The sequence below is a fragment of the Natator depressus genome, chromosome 25 (genome assembly GCF_965152275.1).
Source record: "Natator depressus isolate rNatDep1 chromosome 25, rNatDep2.hap1, whole genome shotgun sequence".
Classification (NCBI taxonomy): domain Eukaryota; kingdom Metazoa; phylum Chordata; order Testudines; family Cheloniidae; genus Natator; species Natator depressus.
In genome coordinates, this window is record NC_134258.1 from 13,943,417 (window position 1) to 13,971,358 (window position 27,942).

At 40.8% G+C, this 27,942-nt stretch overlaps 1 protein-coding gene across 1 annotated transcript; it reads right to left on the reverse strand.

The window, feature by feature from the left end:
- Positions 1–81: 81 nt before the first annotated feature.
- MAU2 (MAU2 sister chromatid cohesion factor) lies at positions 82–27,864 on the reverse strand. The gene is made up of 19 exons (XM_074939796.1): positions 27,460–27,864; positions 27,059–27,076; positions 26,732–26,797; positions 25,917–26,012; positions 23,992–24,086; positions 23,018–23,045; positions 22,296–22,451; positions 21,919–22,065; positions 20,674–20,764; positions 19,877–19,980; positions 18,448–18,525; positions 17,563–17,628; positions 16,615–16,698; positions 15,444–15,493; positions 15,090–15,167; positions 14,448–14,559; positions 13,153–13,243; positions 8,276–8,403; positions 82–6,647 (listed from the first exon to the last, which is right to left on the reverse strand). The coding sequence occupies exons 1-19, from the start codon at positions 27,862–27,864 to the stop codon at positions 6,573–6,575; spliced, it is 1,968 nt and encodes a 655-aa protein (XP_074795897.1). The 3' UTR covers positions 82–6,572.
- Positions 27,865–27,942: the final 78 nt, after the last annotated feature.

The following is a 27,942-nucleotide window of genomic DNA, read 5'->3' on the forward strand; positions in this document are numbered from 1 at the left end:
GTTAATGCAGCACGGGGTCAGGCAAGTTTATAATCACTTTTATTTTCTTCACTTACAAGGGAAATGATAGGAACTGGGGTCTGTTTTAAAAGAGGTTTTTATTTTTACACATTGAAACTAGTCTTTCACCAGCTAATTTACACACACTAACAAGGTTCTTTCTGGGATTAGATGAGTCTTCAGATCAGATAATTCAGGTGCTTGTTTCAAAGAAATAGGAACAATTAATACTGAGCTCGTATCTAGAGCGTTTCATCCACAGATCTCAATCTTTAACAGAGACAGGTAAGTATTTTCCCCATTTTACTGAGGCAGGAAGGTGAAGTGACTTACCCAAGGTCACAAAATAAGTCAGTAGAAGAGCTAGTAATAGACCGCAGGGCTTCTAGTCCAGTGTCCTAGTTGGCAGAGCATCTACATCACCAAATTGCACATTTGAACAGATTCTACCTGTGATCAGGAAAACTATTTACTCATCTTCCTTTACCTGTACCCAATTCTATATGGAATTTAATAACCAACACTGACCTCTCTACAACGCAATCTTTTTCTAAAGATATCTTGAAAATGGGTAATTTTTCCTAATATAGCTTTACAGCACGTTTTTCACTTTCAAGAGCTCAACTGTAGTTTTCAAATGATAACAGTTTAATAGCAGTAATTCACTTATAACTAGTTGGCTTCCCCTCAAGCTATTGAGAACCTTATAGTTAACTACTGAGGACAGATTCTTCTAAAGTTATACTTTAACACACATTTATTTGGGTTCTCCAACTTATGCTATTTCATTTGTGTTGGCATCAGGGTTTAAAGTAATCTTTAGCACAAGAAGTGTTACACCACCTAGTGCAGTTTATTTAAAGAAAGGTGTAAAGAGTCTTTTGCTACCCTGCTTTATCAGAACTTGGCTCAGTCTAACACTGTAATAGGCTGTGGCCTCTGGAGCCCAGTTGAAGGCATGTGCTCTAATAGAGCTCTCATTCAGCTGTTTAAGGCTGTTTGGTCCATTTTACATTCATAACTAGACATCCTGCATGTCAAAGGTTAAGTGTAAAAAGCTAATAAGGGAAGGCAAGCTGCCTACTCCTAACAAAAGAATGACCCGCAGCAATTGAAGAGAGTGCCTGGCTGCCCTGTTAATGAAGTTATATCAGCACATGACACACCTCTGTGCAGCTCCCAGTGAACAGGCTGCAGTGACACAAACAGAATTTGCCTGCATGAAAACTGGGATGTTTGTTCGGCAAGTACCTAACTACTGATAACTACCCGCTGCAGCTCATCCACATAGACACTAATCATACTGCCAGGTATGATCCTGAGCAGATCTGTAGTGATAACAGGGCTCTGGGAGTGATTGTGAAGGACTCAGGGGCACAGGTTGTGTTCTCATCCATTCTCCCTGGATTCCCTTTTAGTCTTGTTGCTTCAGATGAGTGGAGAGTGTGAATGCGGACACAGACCAAACAAACACTGGGTGGTCCACCTCGACTACAACACACAAACTTTATATTATACAATCAGGAAAGCAGAACCATGTTAGGAGAACCTTGTTAGTTTAGGCATCAATGTTAACAGGCCCTAGAGCTGCATTCATAATAAAGCTTTGTACCTGATTTTGAGTAGCTGCACCAGTGCTATTGTGTAAATATCAGCATAGACCAGGCTCAGACATTTTTAGCACTGTGTCATGAAACCCCAGGTTCACACTCTGAGACAGGAACTCTCAACAGCAGTAAAATGAGGGGCAGCGTCACATTGAGCAGCCCTCCACCTCCCTGCATGCTGCCACATCACCCCTTTGCATGTACTGTGCTGGGGTCCTGCTAGGACACAGCTCTCTCTGAACAGTGTTTTGTCCCAAAGCAGCACCACCTTAAACTTTCAATGGCAGATCTGGAGGATGGGTTGAGTCACCACCTCCATATAAGAGGCCTTGGTAGTCAGTTACCTACAACTAATGGAATTAGTATTTTACAAGTTACTAAAATTAGAGGCCAGATTAAACTTTATTAAAAATTCTTCTAATATAGAAAACGAGAGGAACCAAACGCAACAAACTAATGCCTAAAGTTATGTCTCCTTACATCAGTTACGGTATTTACAGTGTTAGACGGAAGTAGTAGTCCTGGTATTTAGGGAGAACTACAAACACAAACAATACGTTGTACAGACCTAATCTAACATTAACATTTCATGGCAGCAAATAATTCAACAAACTTGCTCAGACAGACAGCAGGACAGTACAGACAAGTGATACTTCACTTTGTTTTCTTCACTGAAGGTTCTTCTGTACAAGCTGATATACTGATTGGCTCCCTGCTCCACCCCTCTGGTGCAAAAGAGTTCCATAATTGTGGCATGAAGGCCATATATTATAAATGCTAATCAGGTTCATTTAGTGTGATATGTAGTTTTGTCAGCACCCCTGTACATTAAAGCAAAATGGCATACTAATTAGAATTTCTGTCATAAAAGAAAAGAAAACTATCCATTCTCTGGGTAAATTGAAAAACTAAAATCAAAGCGGTAAAACAACAGAGTGATGAACTGCATGTGTCTATAGGTAAGATAACAACTCAAGGCTCTAACACTGTTGTACCATCACACATTTCTCTGTGCGTGTGCGCATGTGTACGTACATATGTGTGTACGTACATATGTACGTACGTACGTACAGGGGGAATAAACTTCCTATCTACTTTTTCAAGAAACTGGGAGCTAATTTAAATGGTCTTTCCCAAATATGCAATTTATTAGTTGAAACCCCTCTGAAGTCTGTACTACAGGAAATGAAAATATAATAGGCAAACACTGTTTCAGACTGCATTGTCTATACATATTGAAGTTTTTACACTACCTACATGACAATGATAAAATGGTTCTGTATAAGTTTTACTACTTATTTAAAAATGCTAAAGAAACTGTACAGGTTTTTTTTTTTTTTTTAAGAAATTCATAAAAACGACTGTGTATGTTTCATATAAAGGGAATTAAGGGACAGGAGTCTGAAGACTAGAAATATGCAGTGTTGATCAAATCAATTTAAAGTCAGATCAAGCATTTAACCAAAAATTTCTAAATTGTAAATTTTAGTTTTCTGTTCATCTTGACGTACAGATGACCAAAGATACTATGCATTTTAAAATTAGGAAGAACCTAAGTTATGAGACCCTTATCTTAATCTGCGCTACATACAAAATGTATTGAAAAGCAAATATGACTATTAAATAATTTAATACACAAGTGTAGTCAAAAAGCATTGTACATTGTAGCAAATGTACACTGAGTTTCAGAGATACAAAATTACCAGGTTAATTCAAATTTACACAGTGTGTGAAATTCTGCGCACAGGAAGAAGGCAGGAGAAAGGAAAGGGAGTTTGAATTCAAACAAAGCCTATGGTGGGTGATACGTCAGATGTCAACAGATATGAACAAGCATGCCACTCTGTCCAGAGAAGATTGGAAATGCAGCACCACCCTCCTATGAAGAAGCAAGTCTTGGCTAGTCAGGTAACAGGTGGAATTCCCATTGTTATTTTCGATAACTTTACAACAAGCTTTCTACAGATAGAACAAAGCAATCCATATGTGCCAAGGTATTGCCAACAAGAAGCTAGAAAATCACCACTGCAAACTGAAGAGCTGCACAGAGGATAATACACGGCCTTTTCATAACCTAGCATTGAAAACCCAATTGCTTCCCCTGAAAGCTTGAAGGCAGTAATGCCACAGGAGGCAACGTACCTGTGTAGACTCAAGTGAACATGCCCAGCTTGGCTGGAGACACTTCATGTGAACCACACCTAATCCTCAGCCCACTACACTGCTTCACAGAACAGACATTTAACCAACATTTATAATGGATTTCTTTCAGTTGAATGGGAACGTGATTGGTGAATAAAGAGCTTAGGGTGGATAACAGGAGCCTAGAAGTAAGGCAAAGGAACAGTGCTTGGATAATCTGAATAGGCTGATCTTTGAAGGGAATTATTTAAAAATATTTGTATTAATTTGAATATTACATTACAGAACAAGAATGTTCCCTATCAGTGGGAAAGCAAGACAGACAGACACTCCCACCCCATTTTGTAAAGGCTCCATTCTTTAACAAACATCCAAATGCGAAGTATAAACACTTCTAAACCAAGATTCTTTCATAGGATTTTCAACTGAGCAGCACCCACAACTGGGGGCATATTTTTAAGACCAGTCAGCAACCAGAAGTGGAGAACCATGAGGGCAGGGAGGGGTGTTCAACATCACTGAGAATATGGCCACTTTCCATAAGTGTTTCAATGGGAGGTGGTGTTTGTTCAGCACTTTTGGAAATCTGGCCATAGATGTACTAGACACTAATTGCTTCATGCCCCAGAGTAAAGGTTGTGGGCTTTAAGAAGGGATGTCCTAAGACAGGGGTCTGGATGGCACATGGAATATGGCACCATTCACCTCATCATCAATGGCTGAAATCCAGACAAAGTGACTGCAGTGACAGCTGCTTGATTGCCAGTATGAAAAGTCTATTGCGCCAGTACCCTTCTTAGTGACAGACACCCATACCACAATTTGGCACCTCTTCTGGCAGCCCCATCAGAGGACAGCGACAGAATCCACCTGGTGAGAACTGAAGCCACACTGGTACTGTGGTGCAAGCTTGCAGTGCTGCTGCCAAAGCTGTCTTACGAGCAGAGAGGATTTCTGTCCCCAGAGCTGTCAATCTGGGACCCTTCATGGGGATGGCTGCACTGTGCTAAGTGTCAGTGATATAATTCAAAGGAACTCAGCAAAGTATACTCTAAGTAGCGTGCCTCATGATCAGCTGGCACAACCCTTCTTGGGTACAAGAATGGCATTCCAGCCTGGGTCAAAAAACCAGGTGACACCCTGGAGATAGTATCTCTTCTTTTAAATCAACACAATCACAAATGTTGTGGAACAGTTTCTATATATATAACTATGAGAAACAAGAGATGCTTATTTGCATAAAAGTACCCATAAAGCCATGTCAGCTCACAAAGATGCTGTTATCTTTTGAGTTCTGGGAAAAAAACTAAGTTTATGCTGCATCAAGTACTGCTCTGCAGGCCTGAAGTTGAAGCATCTTCCCCCTACATGAAGCCTAAAATTACCATGGCTTGTGCACTGGCACAGCTCTGAGAAAGAGGTTACACAGCGGCAGTACAGCAAGCAGAGGGATCACAAAACCCCACCGTTACATGGACGAAACAGATTTTTGTCCCATTAAAAATCTCTCTCTCTCAGTGGTCAAGTAGTAGACTTTGATTTCTAGAAGGCAAATAATACGCTATCAGGCAGATGCCAGATTGCTAAATAGGAGAACCACCACCCCAAGAGAGAAATTTCAAATACACTCCTGCTAGACTCAACAATTTTAAGGTCAGAAAGTTGTCCCAAACGTAAGATTAGCATTTCTTAAAAAAAAACCCACAGGTATTACTGGAATATCAGCAGTACTCGTTTGGTTAAAAATCTTAACACCACGTATTTTTCTATTGAAATATGCAGAGCTACCAAAAAGGGGAAACATTTAACCCTGTATGACCACTTTTACACCATTCTGCACTCAGCATGTTGGAATCCCAGCTACAAGCTGTTGACACTGCTCCACAGAATTAACAACTGCCAAACTCCACTGTGCAGAATGGAAATGACCGAGCTGTGACCACATCTTTCCTATTTTGGTAGGCAGCTGGACAGCACCCAGACAGAGAAACACAGTAACTTCACAGCAGCAAGGTTCCAAAAATTGACGTACCAAAACAGACAAGTTGCCCAGCAGATGGAAAAGTTTGGAAACGCAAGATTTCCCAGGTGCATGTGTTATTCTGTTGTAAGCCTCTTCTATACAGATATTCATGTCAGATTTGGGGACTGTTTACCCTAAACCACACACTTTGATTTGCTTCTCTCCAACAGTCTAACTAGTAAATGAGCTAATTTTTACCTTCATTATGGGATTCCAATACTTCTGGCACTCTCAAAGCCTTGATACAGAATAAGAAGAAAGGATGCCACTTCATGAACCAACTTCTGAAACTTCTTGTACCCCTATGGCTAGTCATGATTCTATCCAATTACTCCCAGGGAGAGGAGAGCATAGAAAACAATAAAAGCAGGCATGCATCATTTCAGGTAGGGTTTAAATATTTAGATTATGATCACTGTTCCAATCTGAATACATTCTTCATTTTCTGTTATTGTCTTTTTTAAAAACAAACATCTAACCAATTTAAGGAACAAGTGTTCCTCTTTGTCTAAACCTTAATTCTGGATAAGAGGAAAACAAGTTAAAACCAGATGGTGAGTATACACACAAACTAGCTGTATGTTCACACAGGCTACATAAAAGCAGCTTAAAATGCCCTTCTCACTTTGTAAGTCTATGAAATGTACATTATGTGATCATCACTCCATGTCCTACTAGGCCCTCGCTACAAGAGGAATTTGCTGTGTTTTCTTTGCAGAAAAATTTTTGGAAAAATGTTCTGGTTATTCCCCCCGTTTTTGGCTACATTTTTTAAGCATTGTCCTGGTAGTTTCTCTCTTTCACAGGAGACTGGCTAGGCTGGTGGTGGGTCCATTCTGAGCCTGGAACTGTACAGGAGGCGGTCCATCTGTCCACTGAAAGACAATATACAATATGAAAATCCTATATACGCTACATGGGAGGGAAAAAAATCACAGCAAGATCAGAAATGAAGAGTTGGCCATATAATATTTACCACATTAGATACTAAAAGGCAGGGCATCAAAAGTAGTTGAAAACCAGAATGTTTGATTTTTATCAGCCAGGAGTCCATTACTAGGATATACCACAGAGACAAAATGCTGCTGTTCAAACGGCCAGTCAATCCTGGGTCCAGTTTAATTTCAGACATTGGTCTCTTACTTCATTTGACCTACGTTTGGCAAGTTACTGAGTGAATGCATTTCCTGTTCCTTCCCATAAGAATGTGAAGGTCCAATCCTGAAACCACTCCTAAGTACAGATTTGATGGATAGGGCCCCAAGTTGAGTTTGTCTGTACAAGTCTATTAAAATGCTCAAGCTACAACCAAAATTAAATTCAATAAAGGCCTGTTTCTCACCCATCTTAATACATTTGCGTGTTTTATATTTTACGAAGTCTGCTGAGACAGAAAAACTAATTTTTATAATATACATTTTATCCAATCCACATTATCTAGCCTATGCAATCAGAACATGGATTATGAAAAACTCAGCAATGCAGGTAGACATCAAACTGAAGTCACTAGCACAGCACTATCACTGAAATCTGTGCCCTCTGGGATTGCAGGTTATATACACATGCTCCTGGGAATCACATAGTTACTGTGGGCATCTTTGTAAACAAGAGGTTATATCTCAAGCATTCCCTCCTCTGGGAAATCTGCAGACAAAGGGACATACTGCAGACAAAGCAATAAAATGATTTATTCCTATTCTCCATTCTCCATCTCATTTTGTCCCCAGAAAGTTAAGACATTTAAATTATGATTAATTAAAAAAAATTGGATTGACTTCTTTACCTCTTCAAAACAATCTGAGTGTCAGAACATTTTGACACAGACAGTCAAAGTTAGGGAGTCAGAGGTTAAGGTAATTCTCTGGATTCCAAAATAAAACACTGTATTTAGTTCTGTTAGACGTGAATCTAAGTGACTTCAGAAGACTAGCACATTCAAAGGGGTAAAAAATTTCAGTTTATGGCAATGTCTGTATAGATACAAAATGTGAAATTAAACCAAACCCTAGACTGGCTACCCAAAGACACTTCGATTTAGACAAATCTAAACATGGCAGAAATGTGAACAGTAGTGGATATTTCTTGCAATGTACAAGACAATATCTCTCAGACTGAAGATCTGGGTGTACTACCATAACCAAATAACATATCCAAAACATAAATGGTTTCTTGCTTTGAAAGCAAGATCTGTAAGTAAAACGAACCATCTGACGGGTTACAAAAACCACTTTGCTCATGCAATAAATAATCATGTGACACTCAGGGAAAAGCACAGTTGAGAAATAAAGACATCAGCAACCTAACAGCCTTTACAGAAGTTAACTCATTAATTTGACCTCCATTTCTCTTTTCTGTTATCCGTCCATTATAAATATTAGGAAGCAGCCTGAAGTTTGGCGACTCACTGAGATGCATGTGTGTCAGGGGAGTGGTGGCAGACGAGAGAAAAGATCAGTGTGTTGCTTTACACACACCATACTGTTGAAAGATGAAGACTACCTACCGTAATTAGGTTGTGTTCTGGAAGACTACAAGCTTCTATATGGTCCTGAAGAAGCTGCTGTGAAAAGTTCTGATGCATCTGTGCAGCCTCATGAGCATCCATTGCATTTCCACAGGCTTTGTTCAGATCTGAGAGAGAAAAAAAGTGGAGTGTGTCACATTTTTGTACTGAGAGAAAAATTAAATGGCTGACAGTTTGGGCAGATGGGATTTTTTATTGCTTAGGAATGCCCCTTTTTATTGGCTGGAGAAAGAGGAGGTCACTTGTGTAGCCCCATGTGGAACTTCCTTCCTGTCTCCTACTTTATAAAAAAAAGTCATTTTCAAGAAACACTGAATCCAAAGCTTTTAAAATTGATTATCCCCCCAAAATAGTCTGCCCTTTAAATAGCATGCCCTGATACTTTTATAACAACTCTGCAGAGAAGTTTAAAGGTGTTTCTGCTACACTAGGGATGTTTAAAAGTTATTTTCAGCAAGGGAGAACAATGAAAATAATGAAACGGGGTTAGTCTACACTAGAAATACTGCAGTGGCACCACTATAGCAGCACTGCCTTAGTGCTTCAGTGTTCACACTACCTACGCCAACGGGAAGGGCTCTCCCGTCAGCATAGGTACACACCTCCCCAAGAGGCAGTAGCTAGGTTGAAAAAAGAATTCTTCCATTTACCTAGCACTGCCTATACTGAACATTAGATCGGCTTAACTATGTCACTTGGGTATGGTACTCCAAGTGCTTTTACCTCAGCTACTTAATGGAAAGGCAAGATCAGACAGAACTGGACCAAAACAGCCAAAAGTTACATTTGGTGCTAACGTCTACTCCCTCCCAGTGTCTTCAGTAGGAACTGCACACTTGCATCTGAGGGCAGATGAATCTTAGATACTGTATACAATAAAAAATATTTAAAATATGCCTAAAATACTTGATGCTATTACACCAGCCACATCGAACATTCCCTGCTATTGCACTGTCCTATTCTGCACAATCAGAGGGCAGGAGAAAGTTTCACTTTTGCTAAACGGTCTGTTATCCTTCCCTGTTTCAAAACATTTATTCTCTTTATTTTCAACCTCTATGGAGCTCCACAAGGACCAGTAATTCTTACTTGAACAGAAAACATCTGCTTGTTGTCAACCTTTGACAGTGTGTCTAGTTTACAGTGCCATCTATTGGAAAAAAGTGTGCAACTGCAGGTCTTGGTAATTACAGGAAATTATATTAATCTGACAGTAGTGCTGATTTTAATAGAAGTTGAGTTATAATTTTCTATTACAAACCCCAAATTTTGTGGAGCTTTAAAACTGCGCTGTTTTAATTCACTATAGGCTGAAACTTGGCATCACAGTCTCACCCTATGTAATGTTTGCTCATTTAAACTAGTTCATCCCTTTTTAGCTCAGACATGCCAAAAGAGCCCCACAACACAATTCTTGCTCTCACATTATGAAGCGCTGTCTGGTGCAGGAGAGCAGCACTTTGTATACAGGAGTCACGGTGCCTAGTGCCCCTTCTAGTATCTTTGTGTCTCTCCACATTTGTCATTAGCCTCTTTTTGGCATTGCTTGGGGGAAAGCAGTCATAGCTGCCTTCACATCACATCCCAGGCATTACCCACTTTGGATTCTGCCTTTCCTGAGATCAGTTTCTGCCACAGATGCCTGCCAGTCTCCTGCTCAACCCCAAACAGCATACACAATCCATTTGATTTTCCAAGCTGCTCTAATATTAGGTGACTGAAGAACTTTGTTTCAACACTAAATATCTTTGTTTATACAGAAAATTCTCATCACTATGACACTTAAGCAGAACGGAAGTTGGTGCATACATAGAATGGGTTCTCAGTGTAGTGTTTCAATAGATAGTGTTTCAGCTAAACCATATTCCACCTCCAAAGTTAAAATACAGCTGAAGTTAACTGATTCTGTGTTCACAAGAGAAAAAATTAAGTTTTCAAATGCAATTTGAAGACAGATGGAGAATCAACAAGGCCCAGAAATACAGAACGGCTATTCCCAATGTGAGGAACTGCAGTGAAGAAGGCTCTCACCCCAAACAGCGGTAACATCGTGAAAAGTGATGAAGAGGAGGCCCAAACTAGACAAGCTGAGGAAGTAGGAAGAGGTGTAGAAAAATGTCAAAGGTAGGCAGGAGCACTGCAGCGTTTAGTAGCTGTGTGACGTTTCAAAATGCTCTGCAGAGCAAAGTGGAAGGGATAGCTCTTAAGGGTGCCAATCCACCCTTAATACTTCCATTTTGCCAGGATACTCTCCATGACTAGTAGCCCAGTGCTTTTTCATCAGCAATTCTATGATGTGAACACAGGAGGAATTTATGAGATAAAGTTGCGTTTTTTTGTGATCCAAAAGAGAAATCTGGGCTAAATAAGCAGCTATCATTATGCACAAATAACCTTCAGTTAAGCAAAAAGAAGTCTTATATTTTCTATTATCAGAAACCTGAAGCAGTGCTATCCTGCAGTGAATACTTATTAACAATCAAGCTCTCCCTTAAGCACCTTAATTGTTTAAAAGATTACCAGGATGACAGTGCCAAGATAAAGAGCCTCTGTGTGGTGTATTTTGCCATCATACTGATTTGACTCCTGAATATTTTGCCACATTCTAGTGTACTAACCCAGGGCTGTTTTTTCAGTATGGGCAATTCCACAAACTATCCATGTATATGGTTTTCTCATCCCCCATTACTGAAGAGCTTTAATCTATTTCAAGGTGACTGCCATTTCCTTGACAGAAACTTTATGAAAGACCTGTAATCACATACAAGGACTGCAGGCAAGAGGAAAATCTTATTGCAGTTGACTAGTGACTGAAAAATGGTACTCATCAGATGGCTGACTGCTTGGCAATCTATTCACAGTAAATTAATGAGCCACAGGCTAGTTACTAGTGGACAAGTATCCACACCATGAAACAAGGGGACCTCTTGTAGGCAGTCCCAGAAGGTAACGACTACTGAGACAGAGTTCCCCTCTCCACTCAAGGTCTCTCCAAGGCATGGATAATGCACACTGATGGGACAGTGTGGGGGAAGTTCATATTGCACCCGGACTAAGGATAAATTGAGGGTGTCAGCCTCTAGGGCCATCAACGCACCTCACGCAAGAGCTACACTCACATACAAATTAGAAAAGTATTTCAATTACATGGAAGACATTTTTAACCAAAGCAGCAGGAAAACAGGAGAATTTAAGTCTAGCCTTTCCTGCCTGCAGCGCTTAATGTGCAGCAGAGGGTTTGTAGTAACGTGACTATTTATATTAAACTGAAGCTGCAGGATAAGTCAACTGTAGCATTAACACAGTCTGCCAAGAAACTAGTCAATATTTGTATAAAGCATCCTGGGTCTGATGGGAGTCAAATTAAATTATATTTATGTATGATGTGGTATAAAAGTCTTCCCCTCCCTATTTATGAATGCTCTGATAGCAGCAGAAACTATTAAGTGAAACAATCAATGCCCCCAGTATCCAGAACACAGGACATGGTGAAATACGAGAATAATGTTGAAAAAGGGATACTTTGTGAGAGAATCAACTACAAAACATCCTCTAGAATCCTGCCTATTCATGCGCCCTCTCAGCTTTATAGCAGGCTAACCTGCCTTTCTAGTCAAGAACTAGATCAACCTCTCTCTGGATTAATTTAACACTGCTCTTGTGAGAGCCACATGGGATTGCTAGAGAGCAATATAAGATTCTCTCCCACCCCTTTTGCAAGACGTTCATGGAGACACTATAAACTGCAAGCATTAGTGATTCTACTGTTGTAGCAAAACATGCAGGGATGACCTCGGCGTCCAAAAACTCTGGGGCTGGTGTCAAGGTTAAAGATTCAATAGGCTCCTGGAACAGCCATTAGCATCCATCTGGTATTTTCTTGGGGTTTACTTTTTTGTTTTCCCACTTGACCACCCTCTGTCCCTCCTGGTTTAATTTACTTTCCTTTCTTTCACCTTGCACCCTAATGCTGAACTAGAAAAGGTGACATTAAGATTTGAGACTACCACTCCTGCTATCAGGCACTGAAAAGCCACTCAAACATTTCCCCTTTCTTTTTCAGACTGTGCTACACTGGCTCATAACTGTCGCCACTGTCAGCCAATGTATCCTGATCTTTTTCTCCTCTGGGAATCACACCTCTTTAGTGACTAACAGGTGGCGTTATTTCTGGGCAAATAAGGTCAGCATACAAGTTGGCTGATGGTGGAAACAGTTAGGAGCTAGTGCAATAGTCTGAAAAAGTGGGAAAAAAAGTTTCTTAAAAATTACAGGCTTCCAATGAGACACCAAAGGCCAAGATTTTAAAAAGTGACTAGTGATTTTGGGTGCCCACCTGGAGACATTATGTGGGACTGATTTTCAGAGGATGGTTCTCAGAACTTTCTGAAAGTCAAGACCCTTTAAGGTGGCAAGTTGGACATTCAAAATCAACCTGTAACTTTTGAAAATTTTGGCCAAGATCATTCTGCCCAAAACCTGGGCATCAAATCTGAACAGCTGCAAATGAGAGGCTACATTAGCTTATGCGAGCTGCTGCACAGCAGGACTGATAGTCGGGATTTCTGACACTCAAGTGACTGACACCAGCTTCTCCTGCAGAGCTTCTCTGGAAGAAGCACCCGATTTCCACACACTTTAAATATGAGCATATCAGGTCAGAAAATTAACTTTTCTTGTCTTTCAGACACATACACGCCTAAAAAAACTGGGGTCATAAGATGTTTATGCCACTAGCTTCTTGGTAAGCATTAGAATCGAAAAGCATGGTCTTTCCCCTCTCCCCAGTCCTGAGAACTCAACTTGCTACTTGTCTTGTATACAGACATATAGGAGCTACACTTTGACTAACTTACCTCGCAACAGAGCTGAAGACCATAGTTGCACAGACATGTCTGGGATCTTGCTAGCAAGTTGCATGGCTGGTACCACCATGTTATTACTTTCCTAGTCAAGAATGCATATTAAGGTCAAACACTCATTGTAGCCACAGATATTTTTCTTTAAGATATAAAAGTGTTCCGTAAAATTTGTATAACAAGTCACACAATGGAATGCTCACAGCCCCCAGCTCCTCCCCTCCCACCTTGAAGATATTCACTGCCATCTAGAATATCTAGCTAACTCTTAACCCAACACTGTTCTCATGTATTAGTTAAGAGCTACTCAGGGCAATTTTCACCTATGCAGTAACATGACAGACAGTGCCACTCCTGGGCTATTAGAACCGATCTCATGTGAAATTATATTCCTCTGTATAACCCCTGTTTTGTTATTTCATCATTTACTGGATCTGCTGCAGCAAACTAAATCCAAGCACCAGATATCAGGATTTATTTAGAAGAGACTACAAAACACCTGAACACACACTATACATTACGTGTATGACAGACGGACGCAGACAGAGTACATAGAAGAAGTCCAGAGTTAAAGTTTACTGCTCCCTAATGCATAAGAAAAGCAAATGAGGACAGAGATGGCAAATACAGAGAAGGGCTACAATATACAAGGGGCCAATTAAGACTAGTAACTTTCAAAGCAAGTGGCCTAGTAAGGATTTTGTTTCAATATATGAATCACCAATAATTACATATAAATTATTGCTGAAATTGAAACAACTTTGGTAACCACAGAATGGCTGCCAAGTTTCAACCCAGGAGGTGGCTGTGTTTCTGAGGTAGGACAGTAACCCCTAAAATACAGTCCAAAGTGGTCTAGGATCTTTCAACACAATAGGAATTAGAGTACATCTACTGGGCACATCAGGGAAAACATTGCATGCATCATCTTGCCACAGCATGAGGATTTAAAAAAAAAAAAAAAAAAAAAAGAGAATCTGAATTCAGAATCCTTTCCAAAACAATCCAGTTTAAACCATTTCTCCTCTACTTTGATCCTCTTTTCAAACGATTTTAAACATTACGAAAATACAATCTTCCGAAATAGATTGCAAATGTCACTGCTTTGTCAACGTACCATTAAACACGCAAATCACAAACTGAGAAGTCAATACGCTGCCAGCTTTACATAGGATACTGCTATGTGTGGAACTCATAAGACAGATTAGTTTTACAAAACCCACTGGTTTTTTTGGCAAATAGCAAGTAAAACAAGGGTCTCAGTAGTAATACTGAAGACTGTAAAGGCTTACCCTGTGATTCCCTAACACATAGAATATATGACCCAGGAGCACAAGAGAACATGCTGTTAATCGGTTCAAGTCTTCTGCATTTGACATTTTCAGTGTCTCTCGCAAAAATCGTCTATCAAAACAGAACAAAAATGAAACAGTGTATAAAACATTCTCCTTTTCTTCAAATACGTAACAAACATGTAATAACCATAATCCAGAACAGAAAGACTAACTGCGGAAGTCAAGGGGCAAATACTGGGATTCTGGAGACCTAAGATCTGCTCCAAGCTCTGACACTGGCTGGTTGCGACACCTTGCGCAAGTCACTTGCTCTCTGTGTGCCTCAGTTTCCCTATCTGTAAAATGGGGATAACAATACAGACATTTGTAAAGCACTTTGAGATCTACCAACAAAGAGTGCTAGATATTGTCATTACTAGGAATTCAAAGCTGTAGAGAAGAAAATCTAAAGGGGAATTTCTCTAAACTGTTTGTCAATCCTATTTAGGCAAACAGCAGGTATTAAATCAACCTGGCTGAATTCAAGGGAAGAAGGATTCTGGTAGGCCTGGAAGAGGTCTCATCTTCCCTCTTTTGTATGAAAGAGCCATTTTTCCCCTCTCGCTCACCCCTTCCAAATGGCACTGACTTTGCACTCACTTTGCTTCATTGTATCTTCCTTGGAAGAAGGAGAACAGTCCTCGGATGTAGAAAGCAGCTGCTCGGAGACAGTGAGAGCTGGGGACAAAAACGATAAACTTAAATCCACGAGTTTTACAATAATCAGATGCGTTATACAGGATACATTCTAGGAATTTATTTTCCAACATTTCATAATCAAAGCAAAATTCTTTGTGCCAAAGATTGAAAAACCTGTAAGCACCCCTTCCTTGACATCAAAGCTGATCATTTGCTTTTCATGCTTGCTTTTTTTTATTTTAAGAATTTTACAAGGCAAGAGCCATAAAAACACCCTTGCAAAAATAGCATTTAGAAGATATCCAGAATCCCTACCTTACAGGGAAGTTGTGGTCTGGATTTATCCTTTCCAATAAACTGTAAAGCTGTAGTCAAGAAACAGAAATGGAAAAAAATTGTTTCTAACAAGTATTAGCTTACAGCATGGGATACAAATGTTTTAATGGGAGCAGTACATAAAGCAGAATGCTCAAGTTATATAAAAAACATAGCAAACATTTGCTGTTACTGGCTAGAACACAAGATGGAACATTCCAACATTGGAAGGGTTCCACCAGCCCAATATTGGCTCAAAAAATCAGGTTTACAAAGAACAATTTTCTATTTTTTTTAGACTTCATAAGTGTTAGCATGAAACTTCAAATTTAACTGGAAAGACTTTTAATGGAAACATATGACAGGAGTGCTTGAAATCCAAAAGCTGAATCATCTTGCTGACTAACAAGAACCAGAACCTGACACTAAACAAAAATTAAGTTGACTAATTTTCATTCTCCAAGCATCCCTTTTTAACGTGCTTCAGCTTTTGCTTGTTCAAATTGACAACGTAATTGTCCATAATTTGTCCACAAAAGACTAAGTATAACACTTGGAAGTACTGTTTCTGAAAAATAGCTAAAGAACCCAATCGTAAGTGCTAGAGAGAATACACAAATACTGCTGTACAAATGATCAATATTTGAAAGTTGATGTAAACTTCTTTGGGAAGAGGACTGATCGATCAGTCCTCTGTGGGTAACAAACACCACCTGAAAATGTCCATTTCCAAACACTTCACAATCATTTAATTCTTATTAAACTCCATGTAATGTAGATATTGCCCTTAGATACAGATGGAAACTGAAATGAACAATTTAAGTGATTGGCTCAAGATCACAGAGGTAGTCAGTGACAGGCCTGAGATTAGGACTCAAGTTCCTGACTCCCACTGCTGTGCTCCGACATCTAAATCACACCTCTCTGTAGGATCCAAAATGCTCGTTTCCTTTAATGGTCTGCCCCAGGCCAACTCATACCCTCAAGCCCCTGTAAGTAATATTATTAATAAATGACGCCATGTTGATCAGATGGGTGGTTGCCCAACAAAGCACTCCCCCTTGTGGCAAAGCACACCAAGAATGAATAATCAAGGAGCTGTGCTAAAATTTTTTCCTCTTGCAAATATGCACCTTGTAAAGCCACAGATCAGAAGCAGCCAGTCACATACCTCTTGATGTCTGTTGCCTTCCCTGATGTACACACTGGCCAGGTTTGTCACGATAAATGCCCACAATTCCTGATGTGTGGTGAGCTAAAATAGAAGAATATAAAACACAAACTAAACCAGAAATAGCTGGAGTGGTATTAGTCACTAAGCAGCATGTTTACAGCCCTCACAAGACAAAGAAATAGCGCAGCCCAGAAGAGCCAAGCCATCTAGACACTCAAAAGTGTGTTTATACACAGAACTCATTTCTGAGAAGCTGTTAATAAATATTAAACCCAACAGCAGTCTGTAAAAGTCTCTAAAGCAAAATACATGACAGGCAGCATTTAAACACCACATTCCGGTGGTGAGGCTTTTTTGTTTTGTTTCATTATTCCAAGCTCCTTAAGAATTTGCTGCTTCATCTTAGTTACTCTTATGTCTCTTCATATGAAAGTAATCTCAGTTTGGGTGAGATGGAACCGCTAAGCCAGCCCTTTGAGCACAGTGTCCTCTGATATTGCCCCATTCTAGTAAAGAGAGATTGTTGCGAGCACCAATGATAATATTCCCAAAAAGAAAAGGAGGACTTGTGGCACCTTAGAGACTAACCAATGTATTTGAGCATAAGCTTTCATGAGCTACAGCTCACTTCATCGGATGCATCCTTTTCTTTTTGCAAATACAGACTAACACGGCTGCTACTCTGAAACCCATGATAATATTAAAGCACTCAGACTCTGCGCCCCCCCAAGTCTTAATCCTCCCCCTCTCAACAGGAATAGTGGAATGATCTATTCATATGTTTCACTGGGTAAGATAGCTTTGCCTTACCCAAGGAGATGTAAAGCAAAACCCATGGCTGCTTCATAAAAGGTTACTAGAGGACAGACCCTAGAGAAATTGAAGGTAAGTCTACTCTATGCCCACGTCTACATTACTACACGTAGTTTTAGCATTAAATCTTACCCGCAATGCTGTAGTAAACTGTGCTTCTGCATTGTCCATGCAATTAACAGAAATGCAGTAAAGCCCCTGTAAAAGAAAGTGCATTTTAGACTAAGCATTCTAGTAACTGTAGCAAAATTGAAATTCTGCAAGTAAAGGAGATGGTTGCAAGTTTGATCCACTAAATCCTGAAGTTATGAGCAATGTTCCCTCTCATTTTTGACAGGCCATGTGCGCAAAAAAATTTCTGTGCAAATTTTTGTGCTTCTGTGCAAATTTTTGTGCGTGCGGTGTTTCGCTGTGTGCACTGGGTTTAGGATCCGTGCGCATGCACACACGCGCACAGCTTAGAGGGAACAGTGGTTATGAGGCATTAACAGGAAAACAATTTAATGTGTTATGCCAGACACCAACAAGCCTCAGTTTTGTTTGGTTCACTTGAGAAGATCAAGTAATTCCTGTATTGCCAACTTCTCATCAAATTATTGTAAAGTTCATTTCTTTTTAGAATCTGTTTCATATAATATTAAAAATACAAATTCTACATACAGTGAATCATCTAATGCTTTTTCTGTTACCAAAATGCATTCCCTAACGCATACAATATACCTTGTGGATGTTCACTTACAAAGCTCCCATACTTAAATGTGCTGTATTTTTAAAGGAGAAGAGTTTAAATATTTAACTGTTCTATGGCTATTACAAAATGCTTGGTGTTTGCTTAAAAGACAGACTGAGGCAATTTACAAGATTTCTATAAAATTATTAAATGATCTTGCCTGGTACAAGTCTAAAAATCTGGCTGAGGTTTGCATCACTAGAACAGTTATCTGAAATAATTAAGGTGGAACTCTAGTTATAGTGCCATGTATAGGCCAAAATTCAACAGTAACAGTGTGTACTCACTAGGAGAGTATGTAGCTGCGCAGCATGATTAGAAAACAGTCTGGGAGACTGCTGGCAGAGTTGACAGACTTGTGAGATCTGTTAGAAAAAAATATTTTAAAAGATTAAACCAATTATTTCTTTATTACGTCTAGGCTGAGCCTGCCCCCACTTCCCAACTGCCTGAACTGTAAAAGCCAATTAGCTTATTGCTGTGCTTTGCTCAAATTTAAGTTAAGCTACGCTTTGCACCTTTAAAGCAGAGTCCAGACACGTTGCAAGCTAAGCCGTACATAGATCAGTGTGTATCGGCTCTTCCCTGTACTGGGATGTGTGCACCAGTCAGTTTTCAGAATTATTTGCTTTATGGTAGATTCTATCATGTGCTGGGCACTATCCACCCACATGAAGTCATGGTTCCGGTCCTGAAGAGCTCACAATCCAAGACAACATGCGACAAAAGATGGAAGAGGGGCAAAACATTCAAAGGGTTAAAAAAAACGAACAACCCATGAACCATCACCAACTGCTCCTTTATTTAGCCACTATTACTTGGCTAATTTCTTCTAAATGCTGTGGTACGCAGTGTTAAAAAAGATTTGAAAGGTCAGTGGACCAATTCAGAAAGCATATTCCATAAAAAAGGGATGGAATGGAAGACAATGCAGACATTTGGGGGAGGACTGGACAAAAGGGAAGCTGAGACCAGTATTACCATCAGAGGGGAGGAAGGAGGTGGTGACATAAGACAAAGATAAGTAGGGAAGGGCAGGGTTGTGAAGGGCTGGAAAAGCCAGTGCAATATGCCTGAGCTAGAGCCAAATAGAGAATGGGGAACCAGTGGAAGGATTCAAAAGGGGGATGACTTGATCAGAGGAACAAGTGAGGAAAATTAATCTTCAACTGCATTTTTTATGAACTATCAGGATGGAGAGGAGAGCCTGGATGACAGTTTTAGCTGTATGAATAGGAACAGTTGTATCTTATGTATGCACAGGTTGAAGTGTCATGTGGTGGACACTATATGGAAGTCAGGGAAAGAAGAGTTGAAGACAACTCTCGTTATGGGTTTGAGTGAAGGAAGTATGGTGGCATAGTTAAGAGTGACAGAAAAAGAGGATGAGGGGAAAAGTATCTGGAACTCAGTTCTGGCCATTAGCAAGCTATACTATTTTAAAACCCTGTGAGTAAAATCTCTGAAGTGCTCTCAAATAAGGTATGGAAGGTAGTTTAATTTCAAGGCTTAAGAACCTTGCCAGTGTCTTATTAAGGATTCCCAGACACTGCTATGCATTGTTCGTAGTTACACTGAGACTACTGGAATTCCAGCGAGAGTCTGAACATGTTATTTGGAAATTAAATGTCCATATTTTTTAATTAACATTTATTGCAAAGATTCATGAATATTCAAAAGATTAAACGAGCATGGAAGTGATCAAAAGAGTTTTACCTCCTGCAGTGCTGTAGCTTTGTGCCCAGTCACAAGCCGACACATGATAATATGTTCCAACAAAATAACTTGGAAAGATGACAAAATAGGACTGCAGTCCAACACTAAGAGGGAAGCAAAGGTAGTTCAGGAAATAAAGTTATATAGCATTAAAACATCCTAACCCCATAGCCTAGGCCCTAGATAACTACTACAAAGCTAGCTTCCCTGATGCTGACAGTTCAACAGAACTTCAGCACAAAGACTTCTGAGCAGAAGTCTATACGAACTATGTGGCATCGGAGAAGTCAGCTTGCTCCCACCTACTGTTTCAGTTGCCACTGGGGAAGTGAGCCTATTTTTAAAAGGAGAATTGTTCCTTGATCAGGGAAGAATGGTAGTCCAAGCTTCACTTAGCTGAACCCCTGGGGATCATGACTTTGCTTCCAATACGTGGGATCTTGAATAGTCCAGTCATTTGGATAGCAAAGTTTCTACAGAGCAGTTTAAAAACTGCTAGGAACTGATGAATTAATCTTTTTGTACTCCCATAACTCAGCAGGCTAATCAGTAAATATGTACAGGAAAGAAGTCTTGTTCTGGACTCAGATCTTAATAAACTAACTTTCAGACCGGAACAAAATTCTTACAGCTGAGCAGTAAATCCTCATACATAGGCTTATGGAAGTAACCCCAAACAGATCAATAGCCTTAGAGGTGCCTGTTCTTGCAGGCAGATTGCAGTTTTTGGTATTTTTATGTTAGCACCAGATAAAGGTGCCTTGCAACTCATCAAAAGTTTTAACCCTAATACTTACTTTTTAGCTTTTCTAGCTGCATGAGTGCTTTGTCTGTGTACTTTTGTGCCTTCTCCAGGTATCCTGCTTGCATGGAATGCATCACTGTCACCTGCCACAGAATGTAAGAAAGAGGGTCTGAAAGTCTAGAGTCACATTCCAGAACTGAAGTCAAAACAATTTAAAATCAACTTGAAATCTAGTCAATTTCAAAAGATGAGTTAAGTATTTTCAGGCACACGGAGTCATATTTCCTTGCTTTGTTAAAAAGACAAGTTTCTGCCGCTGTCAGTCATGAAGAACCAACATAGCTCTAGGAGAACGAGCTGGATTCTACTTGGCTCATGTATTGATGTCACTGTTAACTAAGTTTCATTTTCAGGGCTTCTTGTACAACCCCTTTAAATGCTGCCATTACTGAAGGGAATAAAAAGTTGCATAGGTGTCACAGACCAGAATTTGAAGCTAATGGTAGAAGTACAACAAAGAAACGCGCAGCCTGAAAAACCTTTATTACCAGTGATTATGGACAAGCTAGAAAAAACTGTGTGATTTTCAGATCCCAGGTTTAGTTGGCAGGGCTGATCCATCTGGATGCCATCTTTACAAAGTTACTTTCTAGAGCAAAACACCATAGATTATTAAACTTCCATGTAAGTTAACTGCTCTTCCAAGCGGAGTCTCCCACAACATAGGACATCCGCTGCTATTTAGAAGACCTTGATTGTCAACTGCAGCTTACCATATGGTGACTTGGACCACTAGGAACTAAATTTGAGAGCACCAGATTCACACTTACTTGTGACCACTCTGGTTTCTAGAAGCAAAAGGCTATTGCATTAAAAACCACTGCATTTAAAACACATTACAACAGGGTGGGGAATGGCAAGCTCTCCTAGCCAATTCTTTCAGACCATGTTTGCCATCTGTTGGTTGTTTTAAGCCACATAAGTCACCATACTCTGACCTCAGTAAGTTTGAATTTACAGGATGAACTGCATCTTTTTGATCCCTGTGGAGAGCAAGGGTCAAGCATTAGATGAGAAGATGTATGTACATGTGGGAGGGCAGAAGTAAAAACTCTTTGCTCTGTACTGTGCATTCAGTCCATACATAAAATGGTGAATTCCACAATCATTTAAAGAATTAAAGTGCTTACACTGGATCATACTCTGGATGCAAGGTCCATCCACACGTGAAATGAGCACACTTATCCCACACCCCATCAGTTAACAATGGCCGCTTAAGTAAAACAAAGCTTCTCACCAGGTAGACCAGCACACACATGTGCTCCTTCGGCAGCCAGTGAAAGAGATCTGCTGGGTTGCTGGGTAGAATTTCATCGTCATGAAGAGTCGATATGGTCTGAATGCACTGCTGGAGCTGCTTCAGACACGGTTTCACACTTTTCACCTGTGAAAGTTGATTCATATCAGACACAGGTCATGCCATCTGGGACAACACCTGAATATGTATACAGTTCAGTAAACGTGCCAACCAGTTAACAGTCATTGCCTTAAAGAGTTTAGTCTACTTTAAGGCATAATCTGATGCAGTAATTTCATAACACATCACAGCCTTTTGGACAGGAATCTTTCCCTGATTCCCAAACATATAACTTTGCACAATTATCATTCACATACCTGCCCAGCATCCAGGTAATGAGTCACCTGCAGCACCAAGAAGAACACACGCAATGATTCTTTCTGGATGGGATTTCCTTGCCAGTTTTCAACTATCTGTCCACACAGAGTAAGGAGTGGGTGCACTTCCTGCAGTTTCCGTTCCATTAAAAGAAGCTATAAGAAAAGCATTATGTATATAAACAGTGCAGAAAAAACAGCTTAAACGCTCAGTGAAGCTGAGTTGAAGCTGTTGAGTGCTCTTCCCTTTTGAATGTCAGGTCTCATTTATTTAAGTCCCTAAATGTAGACTTAATATGTTAACTTTAAAGGTGCTCTTTTCAAAAAAGAACTAGTCATAATATGTTATTGGACCTTTCATCCTGCGTCACAAAAGGGCTTCTTCACTGATTATAATCAACTTCCCTAATCTGAGATATGCCAATAACTAACAGTGCTTGATTTCTTCATGAAATTACTTGTGTGTTGCTATTATGAGCAGGCAAGACATTGAACTACATAAGAATCCTGCATGCCAAAGAGCAGATTTCAGGTGCATTTCAAACATCATGCCTGCTTACAGAAATGAAGCAAAATATGCTTGGCACAAGGAAGGCACACAACTCACAAACTAGACATAATTTCAAGAGCAAAGCCTTATTTTGTCCTGATAAAACGTATGAAGTGAAGTAACAGTATTAACTTGCTTGCTTATTTGTTACACTTAAATATATCCAACTTACCATCCCTTTACTTAGCAGAAACAGTGCCCTGAAACAAAACAAAACTGTGTTACAGCTCTAAGAAGGTACAACACTGAACAAAGATATACTCATGAGAGAAAACTCAGGGTAAGAGACTGCTGCAGATCTTTTCAGCGTGGACTATACTAGGCCAGAAGAAACAAGCTATTCATATAGGCATCACACTTATAATACTTAGACTGCCTGGGACAAAAGTCTAGTAGAACCAACTCAGCCCTTCACCCTTTCGTGGTAAATGAAGTCCATGCAATCTACCATCTGAAGACCTTTGAAATGAGATCTTACAAAAAGAGGTCCTGCCTGCTCTGCAAGGCCATCATCCCATGGTCCTCCTTCATTACTGTGCAGCATCCTGTGTGCATTGGCTGGGTGCAGCCACCCCAGTGGTGGCAGACCAGACTTTAGAGTATCTCTGACGTAGAAGACACAACATAAGGTAAATTATAAGGTAATGTGTGGGGTGGGAGAAGAGGGTTTAATCAAATTTTTGCGGTCTATGCACCAAAATATAGAAAAACACCCATTGTCCTTTATCTCTGGGTAGAGCTAGAAGAGGAAGGCAAGTTTAAAGTTGGAAAAAGGAGTCCAAATCACAGTGCCAGGGAAATAAAGAGTCTGAGGCTTTAGGTCTGTATCTAAGCCTTGGAAGGTCCCCATTTGCAGGGGAGCTAAAGCCTGCATGTTGGGAAGATCTGAGTAGATGAGGAGGGCAAACAAAGATCTGTTTAAGAACAAGAATCTCCAGAGCTTTGGTGCAGACTGCCGGTGTTTGCTTCCTGTTAAAAGCAGCCTTGGATGGGCGAGAGCAAGAGACTCAGATTTGAGAGAGAGAATACATGAGAAATACTGGTTTGATTATGATGGATTTACAGAAACTCATTTGCAACCAGCATCTCAATGTAAATTAGAATAAATTAAAATATTTCTTGGAAAGGTAGGTGAAGGCAACATACCTGGTATATTCTGATCCTACTACCCGAGCATATTCTGCTCCAACTCCTAAAAGGTCACATGCAGATACCAAATCTTTTTCAAGTGTGTGAAGTTGCTGAAGAGAAAAAAACAGTCAGTTTTCAAGTTAGCATTTTTGATGACTCAAACTTCCAGTTATGTTTTTTTCTTTTGGTACTCCTGTTACAATAATTGGACATTTTGTTATGAAATTAAAGTTTGCTACAACTGCTTAATAGGAGTTCTTTACATATCACCTGAACACAACAGAAGGCCTTTTTAGGAAACTTTTCCTATTCCTCTTCTAAAAAAGTTTTCAACATTTCAAAGAAAATCCCCTTCAAACCTTTTTTTTTTAAACATGTATCCAAGTTATCATAGAGTAGAGGTGGTCTACTCTACATACAGCCTCATCTAAACCTAACATACAGTCAAAAACAGCAGGGGTTCCTTTGGCAGGGAAGGCACTATCATAAAGTCGGTGAGCACCACCTGATATTCAATGCTCCAGGCCAGGGAAGAAGAGTGGTGTAGGTTTTTTTTGTGATGCATCCTTAGTTTCTGAAATTGGAATTTTCCCAATCTCCAGCCAGAAAGCCAATTTATCTCAGTGAAATGTGCAACAGAATAAAGAATTCAGGCCTTTTGATCAGGAAGAAGCTAGAAAGAAACATGTCACAATACCAGCAACATATTTGGGGTTTGTAAGAATAATCTTTCACAGAAGCACAGACTATAACTGGAGGTTAAGCTTCTTATACGTACACATACAACTCACTGATAAGTAAACATTTCCCCCTTAATTGACAGAAGTGCAAGGCTCTCAAAAATCTCAACTCAAATTACACAAACGAGTCATTTTCAAGGAAATAAGTTGTTGCTATTTGATTGAGCCTATACAGAATGGGGGAAGAGGAGTAGAGGTGAATGTTAACACATCCTTCAAGAGAATAGTTTGGCAAGCTCCCTTTTGAAAGAAAGTGCCTCTAAAGCGCAATTCCCTCAATCCTTATCAAACAGCCTTCATTGTATTCTGTGTATCTATCAGGCTGCTGAGAAAAGGCACATCTTGGAACAGATATTGCTGAACAATGCTCTCTTGACCGTACAGGTCCAGCAGAGAGCAAGACCTGCCCCTCTCACTACTTGGTTAGCCTGTAAACTCTTTGGATGATATGATGTGCTTCTAATCCTAACAGTCTGGGATACCCTATAGATCGGTTAAGTAGTATCCGCTGAACACATGTACAACAAAAGTAAGGACAAGATGTCAAGCACACCTCCTAATTCCAAGATTGTTCTCAGATGATGCCTAAAAACCAGTGCTGTGTTAAACGTGCAACTGAAGCCATGCATAAGAACATTTACGAAACGGGGAGAACAACATTTCTGATGTTGACCTGAAGCCTTCGTAGTAATTCCACTTTCCAACCCAGTTTGGCTTTGGATGTTAAGGCAAGTGGAAAACAGTGGAACCCACACTTCTCTCACACCATCCTCAAGTAGGAAACTCTCTATTCAATCCAGTCAGGCTTTGTGGGGAGGTATCTTTTTTATGTACATTTTGAAAGGGATTCTTCTACCTTTTCTCATGATTCTATGTCCCTGCTAGAATCCTGAGGATCTCCTCCCTCCCTTCTCTTGCCAGCCACATCACCACCCCTACAGGCAAGGAGGCCTGTACTAGACTCCATTTGAAGTCTATCACAATAGTACAACATGAAGCACTCTCGGCAGTTCCATCTATGCACTAGTTCCAGCCACTGGATCAAGAGACAGACACCCAAGCCTTGCTGTGTCCTCAGTAATACAGAAGTATTCTCTCCTCTTTGCAAAAATCTAGAAATTTACACATAAATTATACTTTCTTCCTGACATTTTCACAGTCCTTTTATGCAGCTTTATAAGGCACCTGAATAATACTTACGGCAAGCTGAAAAAGTAGTCTACAGTGCCAGTACGGCGTCTGCTGTGAAATCTGGATGGCTTTACGCAACAAAGGCTTTGCTGCATCAACTGAATTCTGAAATAAAAATATGTACCTTAAAGTCAACAGTAAAACCAACCAAAATAATGAATCTTCAGCACTGAAAGCAGTTGAGATTTAATGAAAGACATTCTGGTTTGGTCCCAATTTAAAAAAGTCTGAAAGCAAAAAAACCAAAAAAAATTGAAAACAAACATTGACATTAGTAATCAAATTTGCAGTCCTCTAAAGATGTGCTGAACAATATTAGTACATAAATCCATCTGTACACTCATATAACCCTTCATGCGTGCACAAAAATGCATACTAGAGAACACAAATGGGCTTGCCTACAAAAACTGAAGACCCCTTTTAAAGGTCTTTTAGTAAATCTAATCCAAAATATTCAAGGCACATAACAAAAGTATCTCAGGAAACTCCAAAAAAAAAGTTAGCCTGTCTTTTCCTCCATGACTAATGGAATAAGTAAGGTTTGTAAACTCATTTTATCATAGAACTTCTTAATTGTAATGGTAATTGCAACCAGCATAATGGGATATATTGAAACACCTTGGAACTTCCATATTACTTCACTACAAATTAAGCTTCCCTGCACCAGAGATCACCCATAATCAGGAGTACGTTGTAACTGATGTGTGCATTTGTGGTTCTAATACAAAAAATATTTGTAAATTGTCAAAAACCCTTCACCCCCTCGATAGGGCACTCATGATCAGCAAAGCACCATATTTTAGGAGCAGCCTCAATACACTTACCTCTTGACAGTACAGTTCAGACAGAAGGCTTGCTGCTTCAAATTTAACATCTTCAAACTGTGGAATCTAGCAGCATCAAAGTTAAGTAAATATTAAACTTTGTTGCAATATGTATTAGTCCACCAATCAATGCTCAATATGCCAAGACAAAGCTTAAAGATTTAAGAAAAGCCCACGTCTGGGAATTGGCGAGAACAACCTACAAAATACTGAATCAGGTTCACTCTGGCCAGTCTTGTTTGTCGAAATACTTCACATTAAATCCAAGCTATAAACGTGAGTGTTCAGCTATTAAAGTTCTACCATCAGATGGTCAGGAAAGGATACTTGTTGTGATATCATCCACTGTAAGAGAAGACAACAGATGAGTCAGTGCACAGTCAACAATACGAAGGGGTTCAAGAAACTGCCCCAAGGCCACCCGTTCTCTCACACTACAATTTCTTTGGTAAACAGACAGAACATGGCTCATGGGCCTCAATCGAGGAGCCAGCACAGTCTCCCTCCACGGCATGAAACCCTTCACTCAGCCCACCAGACAACAGCCTGGCCCCCTTGCTCAGTAGGGCACCAAATCACAAGCTGGCTGGGGCAGAGAGCAGCCTGACTCCCACGCAGGGACGCAGGAAGAGTGCTCAGTGGCCGCCAGCCGCCACCCGCGAGCACCCTGCAGGACCCTGCCCTCCCCCAGCCCCCCACTCTCTCACTGCCTCCTCTGGGGCCCTCACCGCCTTCTCCAGGTGCCCGCGGGCCTGGTCCCCGTTGCGGGTGTGGTGGTAGAGCACGGAGCCCAGCTGCAGGTGGGTGCGGGCCTCCATGCGGGCCGGCGGCTTGCGGGGCAGCACGGCCTGCAGGCAGTGCACGCACAGCCGCACCTTGGGCGGGCTCGACGTGCGGAAGTGCTCGGCCAGGCCCAGCAGCGCCAGGTACCACGACTCGCCCCCGCCTCCGGGCCCGGCCCCGCCGCCCGAGCCCGCCCCGGCCCCAGCGCCGCCCCCGCCGGCCTCCCCGGAGCCCGAGCCCGCCGCGCCCCCCGCCGCCTGCTGCGGCGGCGGCGGCGGCTGCGGCTGCTGCTGCTGCTGAGGCGCCGCCCCGGCGGCCGAGCCCGAGCCACCCGCAGCTACCGCCGCCATCTCAGGCCGCCGCCGCCACAACGCGGGGGCGGGGGCGGCTGCCCGCGCAAGGGCGCCTGGGACATGGAGTCGCGAGCC